At 35.7% G+C, this 21,046-nt stretch overlaps 1 protein-coding gene across 3 annotated transcripts; it reads right to left on the bottom strand.

The window, feature by feature from the left end:
* Window positions 1-2,375: 2,375 nt before the first annotated feature.
* Window positions 2,376-20,520, bottom strand: cep63 (centrosomal protein 63). 3 transcript variants are annotated; one of them, XM_073852051.1, is made up of 15 exons: window positions 20,397-20,520; window positions 19,758-19,860; window positions 19,472-19,649; window positions 15,723-15,818; window positions 15,437-15,559; window positions 12,021-12,134; window positions 11,695-11,886; window positions 10,419-10,564; window positions 10,153-10,299; window positions 9,940-10,042; window positions 9,593-9,790; window positions 7,633-7,719; window positions 6,723-6,913; window positions 4,557-4,878; window positions 2,376-3,005 (listed from the first exon to the last, which is right to left on the bottom strand). In XM_073852051.1, exons 2-15 carry the CDS (start codon window positions 19,796-19,798, stop codon window positions 2,829-2,831), a joined length of 2,115 nt encoding a protein of 704 aa, XP_073708152.1. In that variant the 5' UTR covers window positions 19,799-19,860; window positions 20,397-20,520; the 3' UTR covers window positions 2,376-2,828. The 3 variants fall into 3 exon arrangements, with proteins under 3 accessions (XP_073708152.1, XP_073708153.1, XP_073708154.1); XM_073852052.1 differs by having other exon boundaries at window positions 4,578-4,878; XM_073852053.1 differs by having other exon boundaries at window positions 11,731-11,886.
* Between the last annotated feature and the right edge of the window lie 526 nt (window positions 20,521-21,046).

Genomic DNA, 21,046 nt, shown 5'->3' with positions numbered 1-21,046 from the left:
TTATTTGCTAAGTCATAATACTTCACTAATGTGCCTCCTACAGTATAAAAAAAGAACCGTTTTGTTGACAAGTGACATTTTTGGTTGACATTTTGGTAAAACTGAGTTTTTTAAGGTGTTTTTGTGTAATTACACAAATATGTACTGAGTAATAATAATTGCTTGCAATTATGCATAACTAACTGTTATTACTATACAAGTACACCACCAGTCAAAAGTTTTTAAACAGCAAGATTTTTAATGTTTTTAAAGTCTCTTCTGCTCACCAAGCCTGCATTTTTTGCCCCAAAATACAGCAAAAGCTGTAATATTGTGAAATATTTTTACGATTTAAAATAACTGCTTTCTATTTGAATATATTTTAAAATGTAATTTATTCCTGTGATCAAAGCTACATTTTCAGGATCGTTACTCCACACTTCAGTGTCACATGATCCTTCAGAAATCATTCTAATATGCTGATTTGCTGTTCAAGAAACATTTTTTAATATTATTAATACTATATTGTCAATATTTAAAAAAGTTGCGTTCATTTTTTCAAGATTCGTTGATGAATAGAAAGATCCAAAGATCAGCATTTATCTGAAATAAAAAAAGCTTTTGTAACATTATACACTATACCATTCAAAACCTTGAAGTCAGTATCATTTTTAGAATTCTAGAAGTTAATACTTTTATTTAGCAAGGATGCGTTAAACTGAACAAAAGTTATTAAGACATTTATAACGTTACAAAAGATTTCTATTTCAGATAAATGCTGTTCTTCTGAACTTTCTATTCATCAAAGAATCCTGAAAAAATTCTACTCAGCTGTTTTCAACATAATAATAATAAATGTTTTTGAGCAGCAAATCAGAATATTAGAATTCGAAGATTTCTGAAGGATCATGTAACTGGAGTAATGATGCTAAAAAGTTATTTGAAATATCAGGAATAAATTACATTTGAAAATATATTCAAATAGAAAACAGTTATTTTAATTAGTAAAATATTTCACATTTTTATTGTTTTAACTGTACGTTGGATTAAATAAATGCAGGCTTGGTAAGCAGAAGACATAAAAATAAAGTGTTTCAATTTTATCTAATTGTTTGCAAAAAATATTAATTACAAATGTACAAAACAAGAATCTGAGTGAGTAAATACATTAGGAATCGTGATTGCGCCCTCTATTGGGTTATAAAGGGTAATATATATTTACTCACCCTCATGTCATTCCAAAACCATATGAGGTGCAGAACGATGAGGGTTCCAACCAACATTGAACTCCATTGACTTTCACTGTATGGACAAAAAAGAGAAATTTTTGAAAATATCTTTTTGTGTGTTTGTCTGTGTGTTCCACAAAAAGTTAGAAATAGGTACAAATTTAGAAGAACATGAGGCTAAATGATGTGTAAATGAGTGTCATGCTTTTAGATCTGAAGCTAGTCTCACTTTACTAGCTTTACGACTTATGGACTTCCAAAAGTGCATTCTGCAGAACAGAACAGCATTCTGAAAGTTTTGACCTTTTAAAGCAACAGTTTTGACTGTTCAGAACCAAATTATCAGGTACATTCTTGGCCGCAGTTCAACCATTTAAGCAAGTCAAGTGTTGATTAATCTGTCAGTTTGCCCTTGACTTTGTCCAGGGCCCCAAGATTCATAAGATCCTTGCAAATCAAAAATGCTTTTCCTCAGCAAGCAAAAGAGTAAACGTCCACATTGCCAAATTCCTCAGTGCTGTTTGTTGAGCTTTGCAGGCCTGGTATCCAGGGTTACGGAATTCCGATCGCAAAACCGCTGGACCCGAGCCCGGCAAAACATATTTCCAGCACTTGCTAATCTGAAGAAGGGAAGAAGGAGCGAGAGAGAAAAAAAAAGAGACACATTCCAAAACAAATTAGATTTAGGATATTCCTATTCCCCCCATTTCTCAAAGCGAGGGAGCACATGTCTCCCACTCAGTATCACTCCGTTGGTAATATACGAGTCTGTGCTCAATAACAGCCTTTGGCTATTTCCATGTGCAGGATCCCACATGGATGACATTAACATTCCATGAGCTTTCTCATGTCCAACGTGTCCGTCGCTGTAGTTTGCACTTGTGAGCTTGAGTGTGTGTGCTGTAAACCGTCAGGCCTGGCGCAATCTGCGCATTCTTGAGGTGAAACTGTACTAAATCATTAAAGCGGTCTGTGATAGGCCAGTAAACATAGGTGGAGACTTGAGAGAAAGCTTGTGTTTGACGTCAACCTTACATCTCCGCTGTGAAACTCTGTTAAAGGATACGACCCCAGAGAATGTATCTGATCCCATCACATGTCCAAACAGCCTTTTCCCCGAAGCACGAAGTGACACACAAACTCATCCACTCCCATAACAAACACAGCTATGAAAACAAGTTTTAATTCAACCCTTAAAACACACACTCTTCACTATCATGTCAGGTTTACAAAAACATATTTTTTTTGTTAGGTTACACTGTACATAAATATTGATTGCATAAGGCACACCAAAACAGTACGGATGTCTAAAGTGCTCAAAAAGATGATGACGGTAGATGTGAAAGGTCAAAAGTCAAGGTACAAGGGAGTGCATATGTGGTCATTCCTTCACTAGTGCAATAAACATGGAGGTATTCGGCACTTTTGGGACAAAAGTTGTTTGGCACTGCTTTGGTGTCATTTTTTGGCTGCACTTATGTAACAAGAGTCTTGTCCAATTATCTTGCAGCATTTATGAGCTCCGATTAGCTGCCAAAACACTTTCTTCTTTTCAAATAGAAATGGCCATACAGATAGGTCATCACCTTTATATATCTCTGCAAGTTCAGATCAAGGCACTCAGGGGCCGTTTCGGGGGCTGCCGTCTTTGCCCAGGTATTTGGAAACGGTGTTGGTGTTTTCTTGCTTCATGCTCTGAATGTGGGCGTCCAGTCTCTGAAGCAACTCTTGAGACCGCAGCGTTTCCTCTTCCAGAAAGCGTGTAGTCACTGAGGCATTTGGAGATCCAGTGGAGTCCTGGAGGAAGAGGGAGGAAGTGACCGTTAGGGCTGCTATGCAACGCTACTGTGTGAATGATTGACGTGCATTCTTATAAAAGCGATTTGCCAAAAGTAACAAAATTCTATTCAAGTGTAACATTATGTATGGTATCTCGCCTTCTTGGTGCCCGTCTGGTTAGGTGCTACACAGGAAGTTTGATGTAGAGGTACACTACCAGTCAAAAGTTTTTGAACAGTAAGATTCTTAATGTTTGAAAGAAGTCTATTCTGCTCTTCCTGCATTCATTTGATCCAAAGTGCAGCAAAAACAGTACAATTTTGAAATATTTTTACAATTTAAAATAACTGTTTTCTATTTGAATATATTTTAAAATGTACTTTATTCCTGTGATTTCAAAGCTGAATTTTTCCAGTCATATGATCCTTCAGAAATCATTTTAATACTCTAAGTTGCTGCTCAAAAACATTTATTATTGTTATATTGTTAAAAACAGCTGAATATAATTCAAGTTTCTTTGATGAATAGAAAGTTCAGAAGAACAGCATTTATCTGAAATAGAAATCTTTTGTAACATTACAAATCATAACTTTCGATCAATTTAAAGCATCCTTGCAAAACAAAAGTATTAATATTTAATATATTTCATTTCTTTCCAAAAAAATAAATATATATATATACACACTGACTCCAAGCTTTTAAATAGTATAGTGTATAATGTTACAAAAACTTTTTATTTCAGATAAATGCTGATCTTTGGATTTTTCTGTTCATCAAAGAATCCTGGGAAAAAAAATGTACTTAACTGTTTTAAATATTGATAATAATCAGCATAATAGAATGATTTCTGAAGGATCATGTGACACTGAGGACTGAAGTAATAATGCTGAAAATTTACTTTTGATCACAGGAATAAATTACATTTTAAAATATATTCAATAAGAAAGCAGTTTTTTTAAATAGTAAAAATATTTCACAATATTATTACTGCTTTTGCTGTATTCTGGATTAAATAAACGTAGGCTTGGTGAGCAGTAGAGAATTCTTAAAAAAATAAAACATAAAAAATCTTACAGTTCAAAAACTTTTGACTGGTACTGTGTAGAAAAAAAATAGATTTGTGTATATGGGTCAATGGCATATAAGAGCATCCACAAAAATTTTAAAAGATCTTGTTAAGGTCTTACAAATGAACTATTTGTATTTTTTTTTGTATTGTGTTATTGCTTGTTTCTTACCGTTTTTGAAAAACATTCTTAACTTTTTAACAAGATTTTAAGATTTCTCAAAGTAAAAACATTTTGTTTGTAAATAAAGTTTTTTTTAATCATTTCATATTTTAAACATTTTAATCATTTTGAGGGTCTGCAGTATTTAATTTATTGTTGGTTGCACCACATGACACTGATTTTGAATGTTTTTTTAATGTGATTAAGTTTAACTTATTTTATTTTTTAGGAAAAAATAAGATTATGCTAAATAATTTTTCTGTGCTTTTTATTCTTCATTGAGATACTGTTGTATCACCCTTATATTTTTTTGTCACTGACCCATATCTCTATTACTGACCAAAGGCAGAAAGTTGTCTACCGAGCTGGAAGCTTGAGCTTCCTCTCCATTAACCGCTGCACTGAGAAGAGCTGCTATCCGGTGGGCTTTACGGCTTGAAGATGAAGATGAGGCAGACGATGCAGAAGAGTGAGCCGGGGACACAGCCTTCCTGCTCTCTTGTGACTGTCCATCGGGGCGATGAGGGGAAGCTCGCGACAGGTTCTCAAGCTGTTTGAGGAGCGTCTGTATTTGGTCCTCGTAGTGTGAAGCTCTTTCCTGCATCCGGGTCTCCATGGCCTGCAGCTCCTCCTGGTGACTGCGCTGTACATCTTCATCAGATCTATGACAGCACATAACACAGCTACATCATGTACTTACATACACTACATTTCAAAAGTTTAAGTACAGTAAGATTTTTTTTTTTAAAGAAATATTTTTGCATTATGCATCAGTTTCCACCACTGAAATAAATGTGCAATTCTGACCTTTTCTCCTCACAAATGCGAGTTTGTATCTCGTAATTCTGACTTTTTTCTCAGAATTGCATCATATAAACTTACAATTGAGAGAAATAAAGTCTGAACTGCAAAAATCGGCAATTCTGACCTTTTCTCCTCACAAATGCGAGTTTGTATCTTGAAATTCTGACTTTTTTTCTCAGAATTGTGCATTTATATTTCGCAATTCTGACTTTTTTTCTCAGAATTGAGATATAAACTCACAATTCTGACTTTTTTTCTCAGAATTGTGTGATATACTCACAATTAAGAGAAAAAAAGTCAGAATTACAAAAACTTATAATTCTGACTTTTCTTCCCCTCAGAATTGTACGTTTATATCTCACAATTCTTAATTTTCTTAATAATGAGATATAAACTCACAATTCTGACTTTTTTTCTCAGAATTGCGTCACATAAACTCACAATCGAGAGAAATAAAGTCAGAATTGCCAAAACTGGCAATTCTGACCTTTTTTCCTCACAAATGCGAGTTTGTATCTCGCAATTCAGACTTTTTTTTTCAGAATTGATATAAACTCACAATTCTGACTTTTTCTCAGAATTGCATCTTATAAACTCACAATTGAGAGAAATAAAGTCTGAACTGCAAAAACCAGCAATTCTGACCTTTTCTCCTCACAAATGCGAGTTTGTATCTTGAAATTTTGACTTTTTTTTCTCAGAATTGAGATATAAACTCACAATTCTGACTTTTTTTCTCAGAATTGTGTGATATACTCACAATTAAGAGAAAAAAAGTCAGAATTACAAAAACTTACAATTCTGACTTTTCTTCCCCTCAGAATTGTACGTTTATATCTCACAATTCTTAATTTTCTTAATAATGAGATATAAACTCACAATTCTGACTTTTTTCTCAGAATTGCGTCACATAAACTCACAATCGAGAGAAATAAAGTCAGAATCGCCAAAACTGGCAATTCTGACCTTTTTTCCTCACAAATGCGAGTTTGTATCTTGCAATTCTGACTTTTTCCCCTCACAAATGCGAGTTTGTATCTCGCAATTCAGACTTTTTTTTTCAGCATTGATATAAACTCACAATTCTGACTTTTTTTTCAGAATTGCATCATATAAACTCACAATTGAGAGAAATAAAGTCTGAATTGCAAAAACTTGCAAGTTTTCCCTTTTCTTCTCACAAATGCGAGTTTTTATCACAATTCTGACTTTTTTTCTCAGAACTGTGGGTTTATATCTTGCAATTCTGACTTTGTAACTCACAATTGTGAGTTCCTTTCTCACAATTCTGAGAAAAAAGTCAGAGAAGTCACAACCGTTTTCAGCATTGATAAAAAAAACTCCTGATTAGCAAATTTTTATAATGTATATAAAAAATATTTTTAAATTGTAATATTTCAAAATGTTGCTGTTCTACTGAATTTGATCAAATCAATGCAGCTTTCTTGCATCAAAAACACCAAAAAAAAAAAAAAATCTTACTGACCCCAAACTTTTAAACGCTAGTGAACATGCTTTAATGTTACTTGCTATCAACTGAAACAAGAAAACCTGATTTGTGAAGTTCACATGGTCAATGCCACACTTCTGCATAATTGAGGAGTGTTAATGAAATCATATGAAAATGTATTTTCCAAGTCCCACATTGTCACTGTATGTTATAGGATGAGTGAACTTTTTTTTATGTTGAACTACCATGTACCTGTTCTGAGTGTTCTTGTTCTGATTTTGTAGTAACGCTCTCTCGTACTTGTCCTGCCATGTTTGGTTGTTGACCTCCATGCGAGCTCTCAGCTCAGTAATTTCCAGCCTCAGCTGTCTGTTTTCCTCTTCCAAACTGTTCAGAGATGACACGTAGCTGTCTCTAAGACTCGCCAGCTCTCCGTCACCCCTCTGACAGACCAACAAGAGAAAATATGATGAGCAATACTGAAAACACCCAAAACTAAAATAAGAAATAAAAAAAATAAAAACAAAAAATCTGGCTTGCATCACAAATTCATCCCTCAGTTTGTAAAAAGTAATAAAAACCATGTTTACCGTAAGTCTCTGAGGCAAGGCATTGTTAAAGGTTAAAATACACAATCATCCAACTGTTTCAAATTACTAGCCACAAGACATCAGACAGACACAACTGTGTACAAGCATTGTCCATGCACAGTTATAAAGCAACTATTCCATTATGAACTCAACTGCTTAGAATAGCCAATATTTGGTGATGTAGCAAATGAAGTTAATTAAAAGGATAGTTCACCAAAAAATGAAAATTCTGTCATTAATTACTCACCCTCATGTCGTTCCAAACCTGTTAGACTTTCGAAAATCTTCGGAACACAAATAAACACATTTTTGATGATTTGTGTTGCCGTTTATGCAGGGTCAGAAAGCTCTTGGATTTCATCAAAAATATCTTAAATTGTGTTCCGAAGATGATCGAAAGTCTAACAGGTTTGGAAAGACATGAGGGTGAGTAATTAATGACAGAATTTTCATTTTTGGGTGAACTATCCCTTTAATGCAGATGCTGATAATAGAGCTTAATATTGCCCTAAGTATATATTTAAATGTACACATTACAAGTAAAATGGGTTTACTAAGCAAAGAAAGGAAACCTTAGGTGATCTTGATTCAAGTCTCTCAAGAAGATCATTTAGATGCTGATTCTCAAGCTTTAGAGTTTCAAGCTGGACCTGTGTCACCTACAAAAACCAACAAAACAGCACAATCAGTTTATTCACGATATAATAAACTAGTACTTCACAGTAAAAGTAGTCACAGATTTTTTTGTTACTGGATGATGAATAGCAGGTTTCTGTTTTTGGTGTTACAGTGAGGAGAACAATTATTTGATGCCCTGCTGATTTTGTACATTTGCACACTGACAAAGAAATTATCAGTCTATAATTTTAATGGTAGGTTTATTTGAACAGTGAGAGACAGAATAATAACAAAAAAAATCCAGAAAAATGCATTTTAAAAAAGTTACATTGATTTGCATTTTAATGAGTGAAATTAGTATTTGACCCCATCACAAAACATGAATTAGTACTTGGTGGCAAAACCCTTGTTGGCAATCACAGAGGTCAGATGTTTCCTGTACTTGGCCACTAGGTTTGCACACATCTCAGGAGGCATTTTGTCCCACTCCTCTTTGCAGATCCTCACCAAATCTTTAAAGTTTCAAGGCTGACATTTGGCAACTCAAACCTTCAGCTCACTCCACAGATTTTCTATGTGATTAAGGTCTGGAGACTGGCTAGGCCACTCCAGGACGTTAATGTGCTTCTTCTTGAGCCATTCCTTTGTTGCCTTAGCCGTGTGTTTTGTGTCATTGTCAAGCTGGAATACCCATCCATGACCCATTTTCAATGCGCTGGCTGAGGGAAGGAGGTTCTCACCAAGATTTGATGGTCCATGGCCCCATCTATCCTTTGATGTGATGAAAGGAAAGGAAAGGAAAGGAAAGGAAGGAAAGGAAAGGAGGTGACGTGAGGCCAAGTATGGTGACCCATACTAGGAATTTGTGCTCTGCATTTAACCCATCCAAGTGCACACACACAGTAGTGAGCACACACACAGTAGTGAACACACACACACACACACACACACACACACACACACACACACACCGTGAACACACACCCGGAGCAGTGGGCAGCCATTGCTGCGGCGCCCGGGGAGCAGTTGGGGGATCGCTGCCTTGCTCAAGGGACTCACCTCAGTTGTGGTATTGAGGGTGGAGAGAGCGCTGGTGATTCACTCCTCCCACCTACAATCCCTGCCGGACCTGAGACTCGAACCTGCAACCTTTGGGTTACAAGTCCGACTCTCTAGTTGTCCTGTCCCTAGCAGAAAAACAGCCCCAAAGCATAATGTTTCTACCTCCATGTTTGACGGTGGGGATGGTGTTTTGGGGGTCATAGGCAGCTTTCCTCCTCCTCCAAACATGAGGAAAGAGCCAAAGAGCTTGATTTTGGTCCATCTCATGATCATTAAAACTCCATGAGGTGAGATCTTGCATGGAACCCCACCCCAGACCAAGGGAGATTGACAGTTATTTCTGTTTTTTCCATTTGCGAACAATCGCACCAACCTGCTCACCAAGCTGCTTGGCGATGGGCTTGTAGCTCATTCCAGCCTTGTGTAGGTCTACAATCTTGTCCCTGACATCCTTGGACAGCTCTTTAGTCTTGGCCATGGTGGAGAGTTTGGAATCTGATTGATTGATTGCTACTGTACAAAGGTGTCTTTTATACAGGTAACAAACAGAGATTAGGAGCACTCCCTTCAAATCCCAGAAATCTTGCTGATTGATAGGGGATAAAACACTTATTTCACTCATTAAACTGCAAATGAATTTATAACTTTTTTGAAATGTGTTTTTCTGGATTTAGTTTTTTGTTATTCTGTCTCTCACTGTTCAAATAAACCTACCATTAAAATTACAGACTGATCATTTCTTTGTCAGTAGGCAAACGTACAAAATCAGCAGGGGATCAAATACTTTGTTACCTCACTGTACTTGATGGCATCTGCCTTATCTGGACAGGTTTTGAGTGTGTTTTGGTGAACCTTGAGTTCTGATGCCCGCCGCTCTGCTCGCTCAACTTCTGCCCGTAACTGTCGCTCAATACTGGAGGCGGAGCCAGTGAGTGTGGCAATGGTGATATCACGCTGATGAAGTTCGCTGGTTAACTGAGATACCTCCTTTCTCATTCCCTCCAACTCCCCACAACGAGTCTGTTCGGCCCTCTCAAGCTCTGCACGTAACTACGGACACAACAAGTTAATTTTAACTCAATATGGTTACCAGTAAGTTGTAAATATACAATAATAATTCTAATAATTTCCATGAATATAGCTGCTCAACGGCATCATCAAATCTCAAACTGTAAAAACCAATTGCTTATTGTGCATACACGTTTGATTTCAGCTGTACAGTGAGCGTGTTCTTCCTCCACCTGTTTCCACTCATTTTCTCGTCTGCTCATCTCTGCTTTATGCTTTCTCATGCTCTCCAACCTGACAAAACAAAATGGAGTTCAAGGTTTATATTCCGGAACAAGCTTTCTATTGTTAGTTGCTGCTGTAGCTGTATATTGTCATAAAGAGACATTGCAAAAACATCTCACTTCTCTCGAAGTCTGATGACCTCGGCTTTCAGGTGATTCTCACAAGTCTGGGAACTGTTCAACTTGGCTGTGACTTTCTCCAGGTCTTGTCTAAGGGAGGCCAAGTTTGGAGACAAACCGTGTGATGCTAAACATTCCTCTAGAGACCTATACAAAGAGATAAGTCATTTGTAAAGTGTAACGGATTGCAAGTTACTTTATGGAATCCTACAATATTATTTTTGTGTATGTAAGCACATAATATTGAAAGGCAGATAATAATATACCTAATGACTTGCTCTTTTGCTTGCAGAGTTTGGTTAAGTCGGGTCACTTCCCGCCGTAACTGCTGCTGCTGGATTCCTGTGCTACGTACAAACTGATCCTGAGCGTCCAACGTGGCCTTCAGCTCCTCTCGCTCTTCACTCAAAACCTGCAGAGAACAGCATTACCATTATTCAACCAATCACATATTTGATATAAAACAGCATTTAGTGCTTTGCTCAACCATTAATGCTTCAATCTGCCATCTAATGCTGCGTTTAAGTCATGTTGGTATAATTATATTATTGTGATGAACTTTATGAGTTTTTTTAAATCTAAAATAAAAAGCTAAATTACCAAAAAAGGGATCCATACAACCTGCGCACTATATTACTTGTATAACTGAAGTCTGAAGTTATATTTTTGTGTGAATAACCCAAAATTTAGGATTTCCCAGTATTAACCTTTCCCTTCAATAAACTGTTAAAGAGAAAGTTCACCCAAAAGGGAAAATTCTGTCATTAATTACTCATCCTCATGTCGTTGCTTTTAAAGAGTACCAGATTTACTTTAGGTGTTTAATAACATTATAAACATTAAACAGCACATAGACAAAGCACATCAAATATGATAAACCTCACCGGTTCTTGTGCATCATGGAAGCATATTTGAGATTCAGTTGACCATATTTGATGTGCTCTACGTATGATCAATGTGAAGAAAAGCCTAAATGAAATATGTTAATCACATAAAGTGAACGTAACTCTTTAGAAGATGTGAAAATATTGTTCCAAACCCATAAGACCTTTGTTTATCTTTTGAACACAAATTAGGATATTTTTGATGAAATCCAAGAGCTTTCTGACCTAGCATAGACCACAACAAACTGAAATGTTTAAACGGCCTAGAAAGGTATGGGTCTCTGCAGGTTTAGAAAGCTTTCAGATTACATTAAAAATATCTTGATGAACGAAGGTTTTATGAGTTTGGAATGACATGAGGGAGAGTAACTAATGACAGAATTTTAATTTTTGGTGAACAATCCCTTTAATCTGTTTGATGTATATGGATCACTTTTATAATGTCTTTATTTACTTTTTTATTTGTGTTCTAAAAATGAATAAAACACTCATTTTCATTCATTTTTGGGTGAACTAACCCTTTTAAGCTCTCATGTAGAACTCCTGAGAAGGATATGATCGCAGCATATACCTCCTCTTCCTTTTGTTTCTCATGTCACACCAGTCTTTGCACTAAAGTCCATCTCTACCTCTACTATTCTTGTGGATCTGGATCTACCTGTCCCCGTACGTGAGCTGCAGCGGGGCAGCTGACCTGCTGTTCTTTGATGGAGTCTCCCAGCTCATCCTGAAGCAGCCGAAGTCTCTCCAGTTCCAGTTCTTGCGTATGTAGGCTGTCCTGAGCCCTCTGCAGTTGAGAGCGCAGCCGCTGCAGTTCCCCCGGCTCCTGTGTCCGACCTACACCCTGAGACTGAGACACACAAAATTTTACACAAATTAGTAACACAATACAAGTTTACTAAACCTTGGAAGAAGATTGGTGAGATTTTTTTTCCTGACTATTATTTCATATGTCAGGCTTGTTCATTTACAAATGAGCGCCACCTGCATGAGAGCAAACTGCTCAGCGAGGTTCTTCCTTTGTTCCTCCAGTGAAGTCACTTGTCTCTGATACTGAAGTCTTTGCTGTTCCCAATCTGCTGACCGCTGACGAAACTCCTGCATTCGCAAAAATAAATGTTAAATCAACTTTATCAAATTATTGAGCTAAAATTATTAAACAATACTATATACACAGTATGTCACAAAAGTAAGTACACCCCTCACATTTCAGCAACCATTTTAGTATATCTTCTATAAAATAAAGTGTAAAGTCGGCAACACCAAAGCTCCAAAAATATCAAAAATATTTAATATTTCATCAACAGCTATAATAAATCTACACCCAAAAATATGTAAAACTATGCAAAATACAACAATATTGTTATTAATATACAGTTCAAAAAACACTTTTCTTGATTTTGTACCTGCAAGTATACATCAAATTAATTCATTAAATGAAATTAAATGAGTCACACCCAAACCTTTGATATATTATACACATTAAAAGAAATACACACCCATATATATATATATATAGACATAATAAGTTTTTAAAGAAATGGATGAATATCAAAATCTCAAAAAGTCCTCTAGGGGACAATGTGTCTAAAGTAAAAATCCAAAAAGCCTCACGCTGTAAAAGCAATTTATCAATATCACCTCCGCGACGTGGATACTTAACTACCTCAATGCCTATGTATTGAAGAGTAGAAACTGGATGTCTGAAGGTTGCAAAATGCTGTGCAACTGGACTTTTTGGATCGCGGTGTCTAATTGATGTCGACATCGATGTTCGGAAATGTGATTTTTCAAAGGTCTACTGGTCTTACCAATGTAACATAAGCCACAAGGGCAACGCAGCATATAAATAACATTGGCCGTCTTACACGAAATGGTGCCTCAAATTTTAAACATTTTTGCCGTGTGAGGATGTGTAAAAGTTGATGTCTTATATGTGAAATTACACTGTTGACAGTTACCACATCTATAATTCCAATGAGGTATTTTATTCAAGAAGTGAGGAGCCAGTTTCAAATCCGCTCGGACTAAAATATTTCGAAGGTTAGGTGTTTTTTTATACACTAAACGAGGTGGTTTATCGAAACATTTCTTGAGACTGGGATCATTCTCTACAATATGCCAGTGTTTTAATAAAACGTTATTGATATTCTTAGTAACAGGCGAATATTGCATATAACAATTGACACGGCATTTAGTTTTTTTGCAGTTTTTAACTAGACTCTCTTTTTGTGACACATCTGTAAAACGACTCGCTGCAGACTGAATCCACTCTTCTTTATACGATCGATGTCTAAATCTCTCTGATAAAATGTGTGACTGCTGTTGAAAATCATCATCACTGCTGCAGATACGGCGAATGCGACTAAATTGAGAAATTGGTACCAAACGCTTTAATGACACGAGATGATAGGATTGTCCGTGCAAAATAGTGTTACGATCAGTAGGTTTTCGATACAAAGTAGTCTCAATGCCCGACGTAGTGTGAAGAACAAGCACATCCAAGAAATTCATTTTCTCTTGATGGAAATCAATGGTAAATTTTAACGCAGTAAATTTGTTCTTTACCAAACTATGAAAAGTGATTGAAAAGTGTTTTTTGAAGTGTATATTAATAACAATATTGTTGTATTTTGCATAGTTTTACATATTTTTGGGTGTAGATTTATTGTAGCTGTTGATGTATTGGTCAGTAACATGGTGTTTGGTCATGTGACTTGGATCACCTGGAGCTATAAAGAGTGGCACATTAGTATTCAATTTGTCTGATGAAGAGCCTGCGTGCTGGAAACGTCACATATGCTATGCGAAAGTTGTTTTAAAAATAAATATTTTTGATATTTTTGGAGCTTTGGTGTTGCCGACTTTACACTTTATTTTGTACTTGTTGCTTTTTAGTCGAGCGCCCATTTGAGACTGATGTGCGTGCTTTTGTTTAATTTTTCTTCAGTATATCTTCTATAGAAATGAAACTTGGATATATGTTAGAGTAGTCAATGTGCAGCTTATATAGCAGTATAGATTTATTGTCCCCTGAAAATTACTCAACATACAGCCATTATTGTCAAAATAGCTGGCAACAAAAGTGAGTACACCCTAAGTGAACTTGTCCAAAGTGTCAATATATTGTGTTAGCACCATTGTTATCTGGCACTGCCTTAATCATCCTGGGCATGGAATTGACCAGATCTGCACAGGTTGTTGCTGGGATCCTCTTCCACTCCTCACGGAGCTGCTGGACGTTAGACACGTGGTGCTTCTCCACCTTCCGCTTGAGGATGCCCCACAGATGCTTAATAGGGTTTAGGTCTGGAGACATACTTAGCAGCTTCACCTTCAGCTTCTTCAGAAAGGCAGTTGTCATCTTGGTGGTGTGTTTGGGATCACTATCATGTTGGAAAACTGCCGTTCGGCCTAGTTTCTAGAGGAAAGGCATCATGTTCTGCTTCAGAATGTACAGTACATAATGGAATCCATGTTTCCCTTAATGAACTGCAGCTCTACAGTACCAGCAGCACCCATGTAGCCCTGTAGGCAAGACACAATTTTCTTGGTACTCCTCACCAGGGCATCGCCACACATACTGGACACCATCTGAGCCAAACAAGTTTATCTTATAGTCTCATCAGACCACAGAATATGGTTCCAGTAATTAATGCTCTTGGACAGGTTGTCTTCAGCAAACTGTTTGCGGGCTTTCTTGTGAGCCAGCTTCAGATGAGGCTTCCTTCTGGGACGATGCCTATGCAAACCGACTTGTTGCGGTGTGCGGCATATGGTCTGAGCATTGACAAGCTGACCTTCTACTTCTGTAACCTTTAAAGCAATGCTGGCAGCACTCATGCATCTGTTTTTTGAAGCCAGGTTCAGCAACTGACACACAGACCAACTTCGTTGATCGACGCTTGCAAGGCCAGTTCCGGACGGAACCCATCTTGGAAACCTCTGTTTGACCCTGACCACTGTAGTGTAACTTGGTTTCAGGGTGTTACTGCACCTCTAATAGCCTTGGCCATCTTTGTGGAGAGCAACAATTCTAATTCTCAAATTCTCAGAGAGTTCTTTGCCATGAGATGCCATGTTGAATATCTTAAATCACCTAATTTGTACTGCTCTAAAACAAGAAAGTGACTTTGCATGAATTGCACTTAGGGTGTGTTCACTTTTGTTGCCAGCTATTTTGACAATAATGGCTGTATGTTGAGTTATTTTCAGAGGACAGTAAATCTATACTGCTATACAAGCTGTACATTGACCACTTTAAAATATATCCACATTTCATTTCAATAGTATTGTCCCTTGAGAAGATATACTAAAATGGTTGCTGAAACGTGTACTCACTTTTGTGAGATACTGTAAATATAAATGAAGTCCACTTTATTTTTAATCAGTCTTTGTACCTCCAGCTTGCTTTTGAGGCAGGATAGCTCAGTCCTGTCTTCCTCTTTGCTCAGAGCTCCTTCTCGTGCCTCTTTAAGATGCTTACGCTGTAGCTTTTCATAGCTGTGTTTCAATTTAAACAACTGTTGAAAAGAGTTAGATGTTAATTTTTTTATGTACAATTAAATAAATGTTGTAGTGACAAGCTCGTGACAAAGAACAAAATCACATTGGTGTGTTTGAGATAGATACTTAGTGCAACAATAATACATACAACACCACTGATAAAATAAAAACTGATCATACTTCATCTTTTACATGTTGTAGCTGTTCTTCATACTTCACAACCAGCTCTTGTTTTCCAGCTTGCATCTCATCGAGCTGTTTTCCCAGCACCCGGATCTGGAGAACATAAGATCATGCTTATATGAGCCAGTGTGAATTGCAGCTCAAATATGACACCTAGTGGAACAGGATCTCCTTACAAAATGAATGGACAATGACTTTATTATTCAATGCATAACGCAGTGAAAACACATGAATACGGGGATCTAAAAGTCTGAGACCACTAGTCAAAATCATTTTATTTTTGTTTTAAATAAAATATATTTTATTACAAAATATATTACCAGCATAACAAACTGAAACATGCATTTATGAAAAGTTTAAATAACATGAACTTCATGTAGTATTTGGTGTGTCTCATTTTAAAACGCATTGTCACAAGTTTACTTACTTGATTAATGAGCTAAAAAAAACTTTTTTGTATTAATTTAATGTGATAATTTTTATTTTTTAACCTTTTCAATTTTTTTGTTTGTTTGTTTTTTGAAAAGCATACATTTTCAACATGGTCTTAATTATGGAATAATTAAATTAATAATATTCTTAATTAATGAAAGCATAATAATATAATATAATTGTCACAAATAAATTTACTTATATAATTTTTTTTATATATTAATTTTATGTCATAATGTTTTCCTTTCTAAGTTTTTTGTATTGTTTTTTTGGAAAAGCATACATTTTCAACATGTTCTAAGGATTTTGGAACCTATGGAATAATTAAAGTAATAATATTATTAATATTATTTACTTTTGTGAAAATTTTACTTTTGAATAATCATTTTATGTCAAAGTTGTTTTTTATTTTAGGCTTTTCAAGGTTTTTTTGTTTGTTTGTTTGAAAAGCATACATTTTCGACAGTCTCAGTCTTTTGGAACCCATGGAATAATTAAATTAATAATATTAATAATTAATTAAAGTAAAATAATAGTCACAAATTTACTTATTTGATATTGAGCTAAAAATGTTTTTTATTATTATTGATTTTATGTAATAATGTTTCTTTATTTCATGCTTTTCAATTTTATTTTCTTTGAAAAGCAAACATTTTCAACATGGTCTCAGTCTTTTGGAACCCTTGGAATAATTCAATGAATAATATTATTAATTAATTAAAATATAATAACATACTATAATACTCACAAATAAATTTACTTATTTGATCAATAAGCTTTTTTATATATTAATTTTATGTCATAATGTTTCTCTATTTTAGCCTTTTTAATTTTTTTTGTTTTGTTTTTTGCTTTTTTTGTTCTCAGGATTCTGGAACCTATGGAATAATTAAAGTAATAATATTATTAATCAATAAAGGTTTAATAATATAATAGTCACTAGACAAGATAATTAAGCACAGTTTTCATCATAAACTCAGACTTCTGGAAGCAATTATATATTCAGTTATAATAATATAATAATACTATTAACTATTATAATAATATGATGTGATATACTATGACAAAAGGCTACATTAAATGCATGTAGGTATCTGCATTTTAATCTAACACATTCAAGTCAGTTATAATGATATAAGATACATCTAGTTGATCAGAATAAAGAAAACAATACCTTTAAAAAATGAAAAATAAAAACATGTTATAACAGATTACTGCCTTTCCCTATATTATTCACAATATTACGGTAATGGTGTCATGATCTTGATAAGTGATCAGAAACTTATGCAAGAAATATTAGCATAGCAGTTTAGAACCAATCAAAACATCAATCAATGTAGCTTTCCCAAAAACAAATCTAATAGGTAACATAGTTAATGCTCATAACAATGCTCAAACTGAAGCATTCAGTTTAGTTTAGTCTAGCCATGCAGGAAGACCCACGCCTTCATGCAGTTCACCTGCTGTAACCCCTTTTCCACTACCACCTTCAACATTCGGAAACCACCATCCTGGAGATCCAGCAGGGACATCATTACCTCCCTCACCCTAAGTGTCTGCCAGGGGTAAAGGCAGAGCACATGACGGATGGGATTTGGCTGAGCCATTACACCTTACAAAGAGATCTTACCATGGAAAGTGTAACACTAAACCATCACAATCACTTTAGTCCTTCAAAAGATCCTGTGGCCTCATTTTACAGTTAACTGTAATGAACATTACAGTCCGAAACATGTTTTGTCTCATATACAAATGAAGTCAAAAGTTTACATACACCTTGCAGAATCTGCAAAACGTTAATTATTTTACCAATATAAGAAGGATCATACAAAATGCATGTTATTTTTTATTTAGTACTGACCTGAATGAGATATTTCATATAAAAGACGTTTACATATAGTCCACCAGAGAATAGCTGAATTAAAAAAATGTACAATTTACAAAAAAAAAAAGTGTTTACATACACTTAATTCTAAATACTGTGTTTATACACAGTATTAATCGAGGGCTGCTCGATTATGGCAAAAATCATAATGACAATTATTTTGGTCAATATTGTAATCACGATTATGACTTTATACTAGTGATTAATTTAAAGATAGCAATACAGCAGAAAAAAAAGATACAAATAAAAAAAACTGTTTAAAAAAACAGTGAATTCTTCTAAAGTTTATAAATATTTTATATATAGTTTATTAAAGTAGTAATTATTTGAATGTGAAATAAAATGGCGTCTTCACTGTAATAATTAAACATGCTTTGTTTTTTGTAAAGCTACAAAAGTCCTTCATTCAAGAGCAGTGAGTGACTTTTCTCTTTATATTTGTACGTTTTATTACACAGAGACGGCAGAAGGAATATTATTTTTCGCCGCTTTAATGGCCACACGGATCCAATATACTGTTACACGCGTATTTTCATTCTCAACTGCTTATGATCATTTAAGACATAACTGACAAGGGTTTACATGAATAATCACCAAGAGCCTCATTTTTAAATATATTTTTGTGCGTATTTGACCGTTTAGGTGTGCATCTTGAGCTAAAAGATAACTTTACATGTCTGCTCTGTCTCTGAGTGCATACGCAGAACAGCGCAAGTTTTCTTACGTGCTATTAAAACACAACATCAAAGAAACATTAATAAATCAAGCACGTCCCGTTTTATTAAAGTCACGTTACGTGATTTTGCTGATTTGCATGTGAAATTAGGCTTTTATGGAGGAGCGAAAGCGCACCACTTGTAAGGGGGCAGAATGGGGCGCAATAATCGCTTCATCACGATTACTGCATTTTCATGATCGTTTGAAGCAGAAATCAAAATCGAAACCGAATCTCGATTAATTGCACAGCCCTACCACAAATTCTTTGGTTTTTCAGCATTTTTGTGTATTTGAACCCTTTCCAACAATGACTGTATGATTTTGAGATCCATCTTTTCACACTGAGGACAACTGAGGGACTCATATGCAACTATTACAGAAGGTTCAAATGCTCACTTATGCTTCAGAAGGAAACACGATGCAGTAAGAACCAATATTTATATATGACATTTAGGCAAAATAACAAAAATGTACACATCTTAATTCTGTTAAGAAGTTTATCAGCGTTTTTGCTTCTGGAGCATCAGTGAGTGTTTGAACCTTCTGTAATAGTTGCATAAATGTTTGACTTTAACTGTATATAGTATTGATCGCGGATCAGCTAACGGAGAGTTGCCTTATAACATTCAATACTTTTGTTTCAATGTACAACAGTTTCATACTCCAAACAAAAGTATGAACATGTCAAGGTGAACAACAGTCGATACAATACCTCTGAGCTCCTCTTGTCAAGCAGAGCTCTGGCTGATTGGAGTTCCTCCTGCGTATTCTGCAGACGCAGCTCCATGCCTCGAACCTCAGCCTCCCACTCCCGCCGCTTGTGTCCTACCATGATATCAATCTGCCGCATCAGCTCCTGTAACTCCGGCTCACAGGATGACAGCACAGAGCTGAGGACATGAACAGCAGGAAGGAAACGTAAAGCCAAGTACTGCAAACAATAGATGCTGTATGCATCCATACATACAGATGTATAATAAAAGAATTGTCCCATGTACCTGACATCATGATCACGGAGCGTGCTCAGAAATTCCTCCATTATTTCTCAGTGATCTTCCTTGTACATCCTTATTACAGAAGATCAAAATCTGGACCGCATGCCTGAGAAAAAGAATAAAAAACTCATGAGCAGAGATTATGTTATAAGCATTGTGTCTGCACTAGGGTTAGTTACCAAGGGCAACTGTGCTACAAATACCATTGCCATGCTCTGATAGATAGAATTGAGTTGATATATCAAGTTGATCTCTGACATATTGAGATGTCAGGCTTTCGAAAATCAGGTATGACCTTATTTCATTATTTCATAAAATATGTTAACGTAGAAACAGAATGAGCCGGGGGTGTTCCAGTAATAACGAGGTATTACGTGCGAAGCTATTATTAGAAATTGAATATAATGTTATATAATCACGTTGACAAGTGACTTCTCGGTGCTTTTGCACAAAAGGTCTTATTGTTCTTTTGGTTTGTTACTACTAAATCACTACTTGGCTAACATTAGCCTGTTAGCGTAGAGAAATAGTTCGCGCTTTGTCTAACTCTTCAGTGTTTGCATAGAAAGTCAATGTACTTTAAAGCTTTGAACTCAAGATAGAATTTGTATTTTATTATGGAAAAATACAAATCTCACTTACGGTTTCTGGGACACTTGACATCATGTTTGTCAGCTGGGGTTGTAGGGGTGACAGAAACTCAACAGTTGAAAGCGCTCAACAGCCAAGAACATCACAACACCAGAGAACAGACACTCTGCTTGCGCTTCCGCAGAGTGTCACGTGATTCACAGTACGACTTCCCATTGGACATGTTTGTATTACAATCAGTTTGCTTGTCATTTTGAGATAGCGTGATGCAGCTTCATAACTTTACAACTTATGGAATATAACGGACTGTATTCAGTTAGAGAAAGACAATAATGATTTTTATTAGTTTTATGTTCCTTTTTCCAAGTTCACGAGCTATTTGCTTGCAACGATACCAGTTTACCACACCTAATAAACCACATAAGTATAATGTGGTAACCTACCTAAATATTTGGATTACTTTACATAAAAGGTGTACATGACTGATCTTTCTGCATACAGTGACGGGTACAACAAGAATAGCAGCTGTATAAACACTCTACATTCACGCAAAGGACAGTGGGTAACTTATGCGACCATGAGGTGTTGACATCTTATGATGGATCAACAGAGACGGCTTAAGTAGAGAATGCGAGATCTTCAAAACATTAACGTTAGTTCACCCACCGAATATTGCATACGTTACCATGGTGATTAGGTTA

This window comes from Garra rufa, chromosome 12 (genome assembly GCF_049309525.1).
Source record: "Garra rufa chromosome 12, GarRuf1.0, whole genome shotgun sequence".
Taxonomy (NCBI): domain Eukaryota; kingdom Metazoa; phylum Chordata; class Actinopteri; order Cypriniformes; family Cyprinidae; genus Garra; species Garra rufa.
This window is presented reverse-complemented; position numbering and strand designations above follow the sequence as displayed.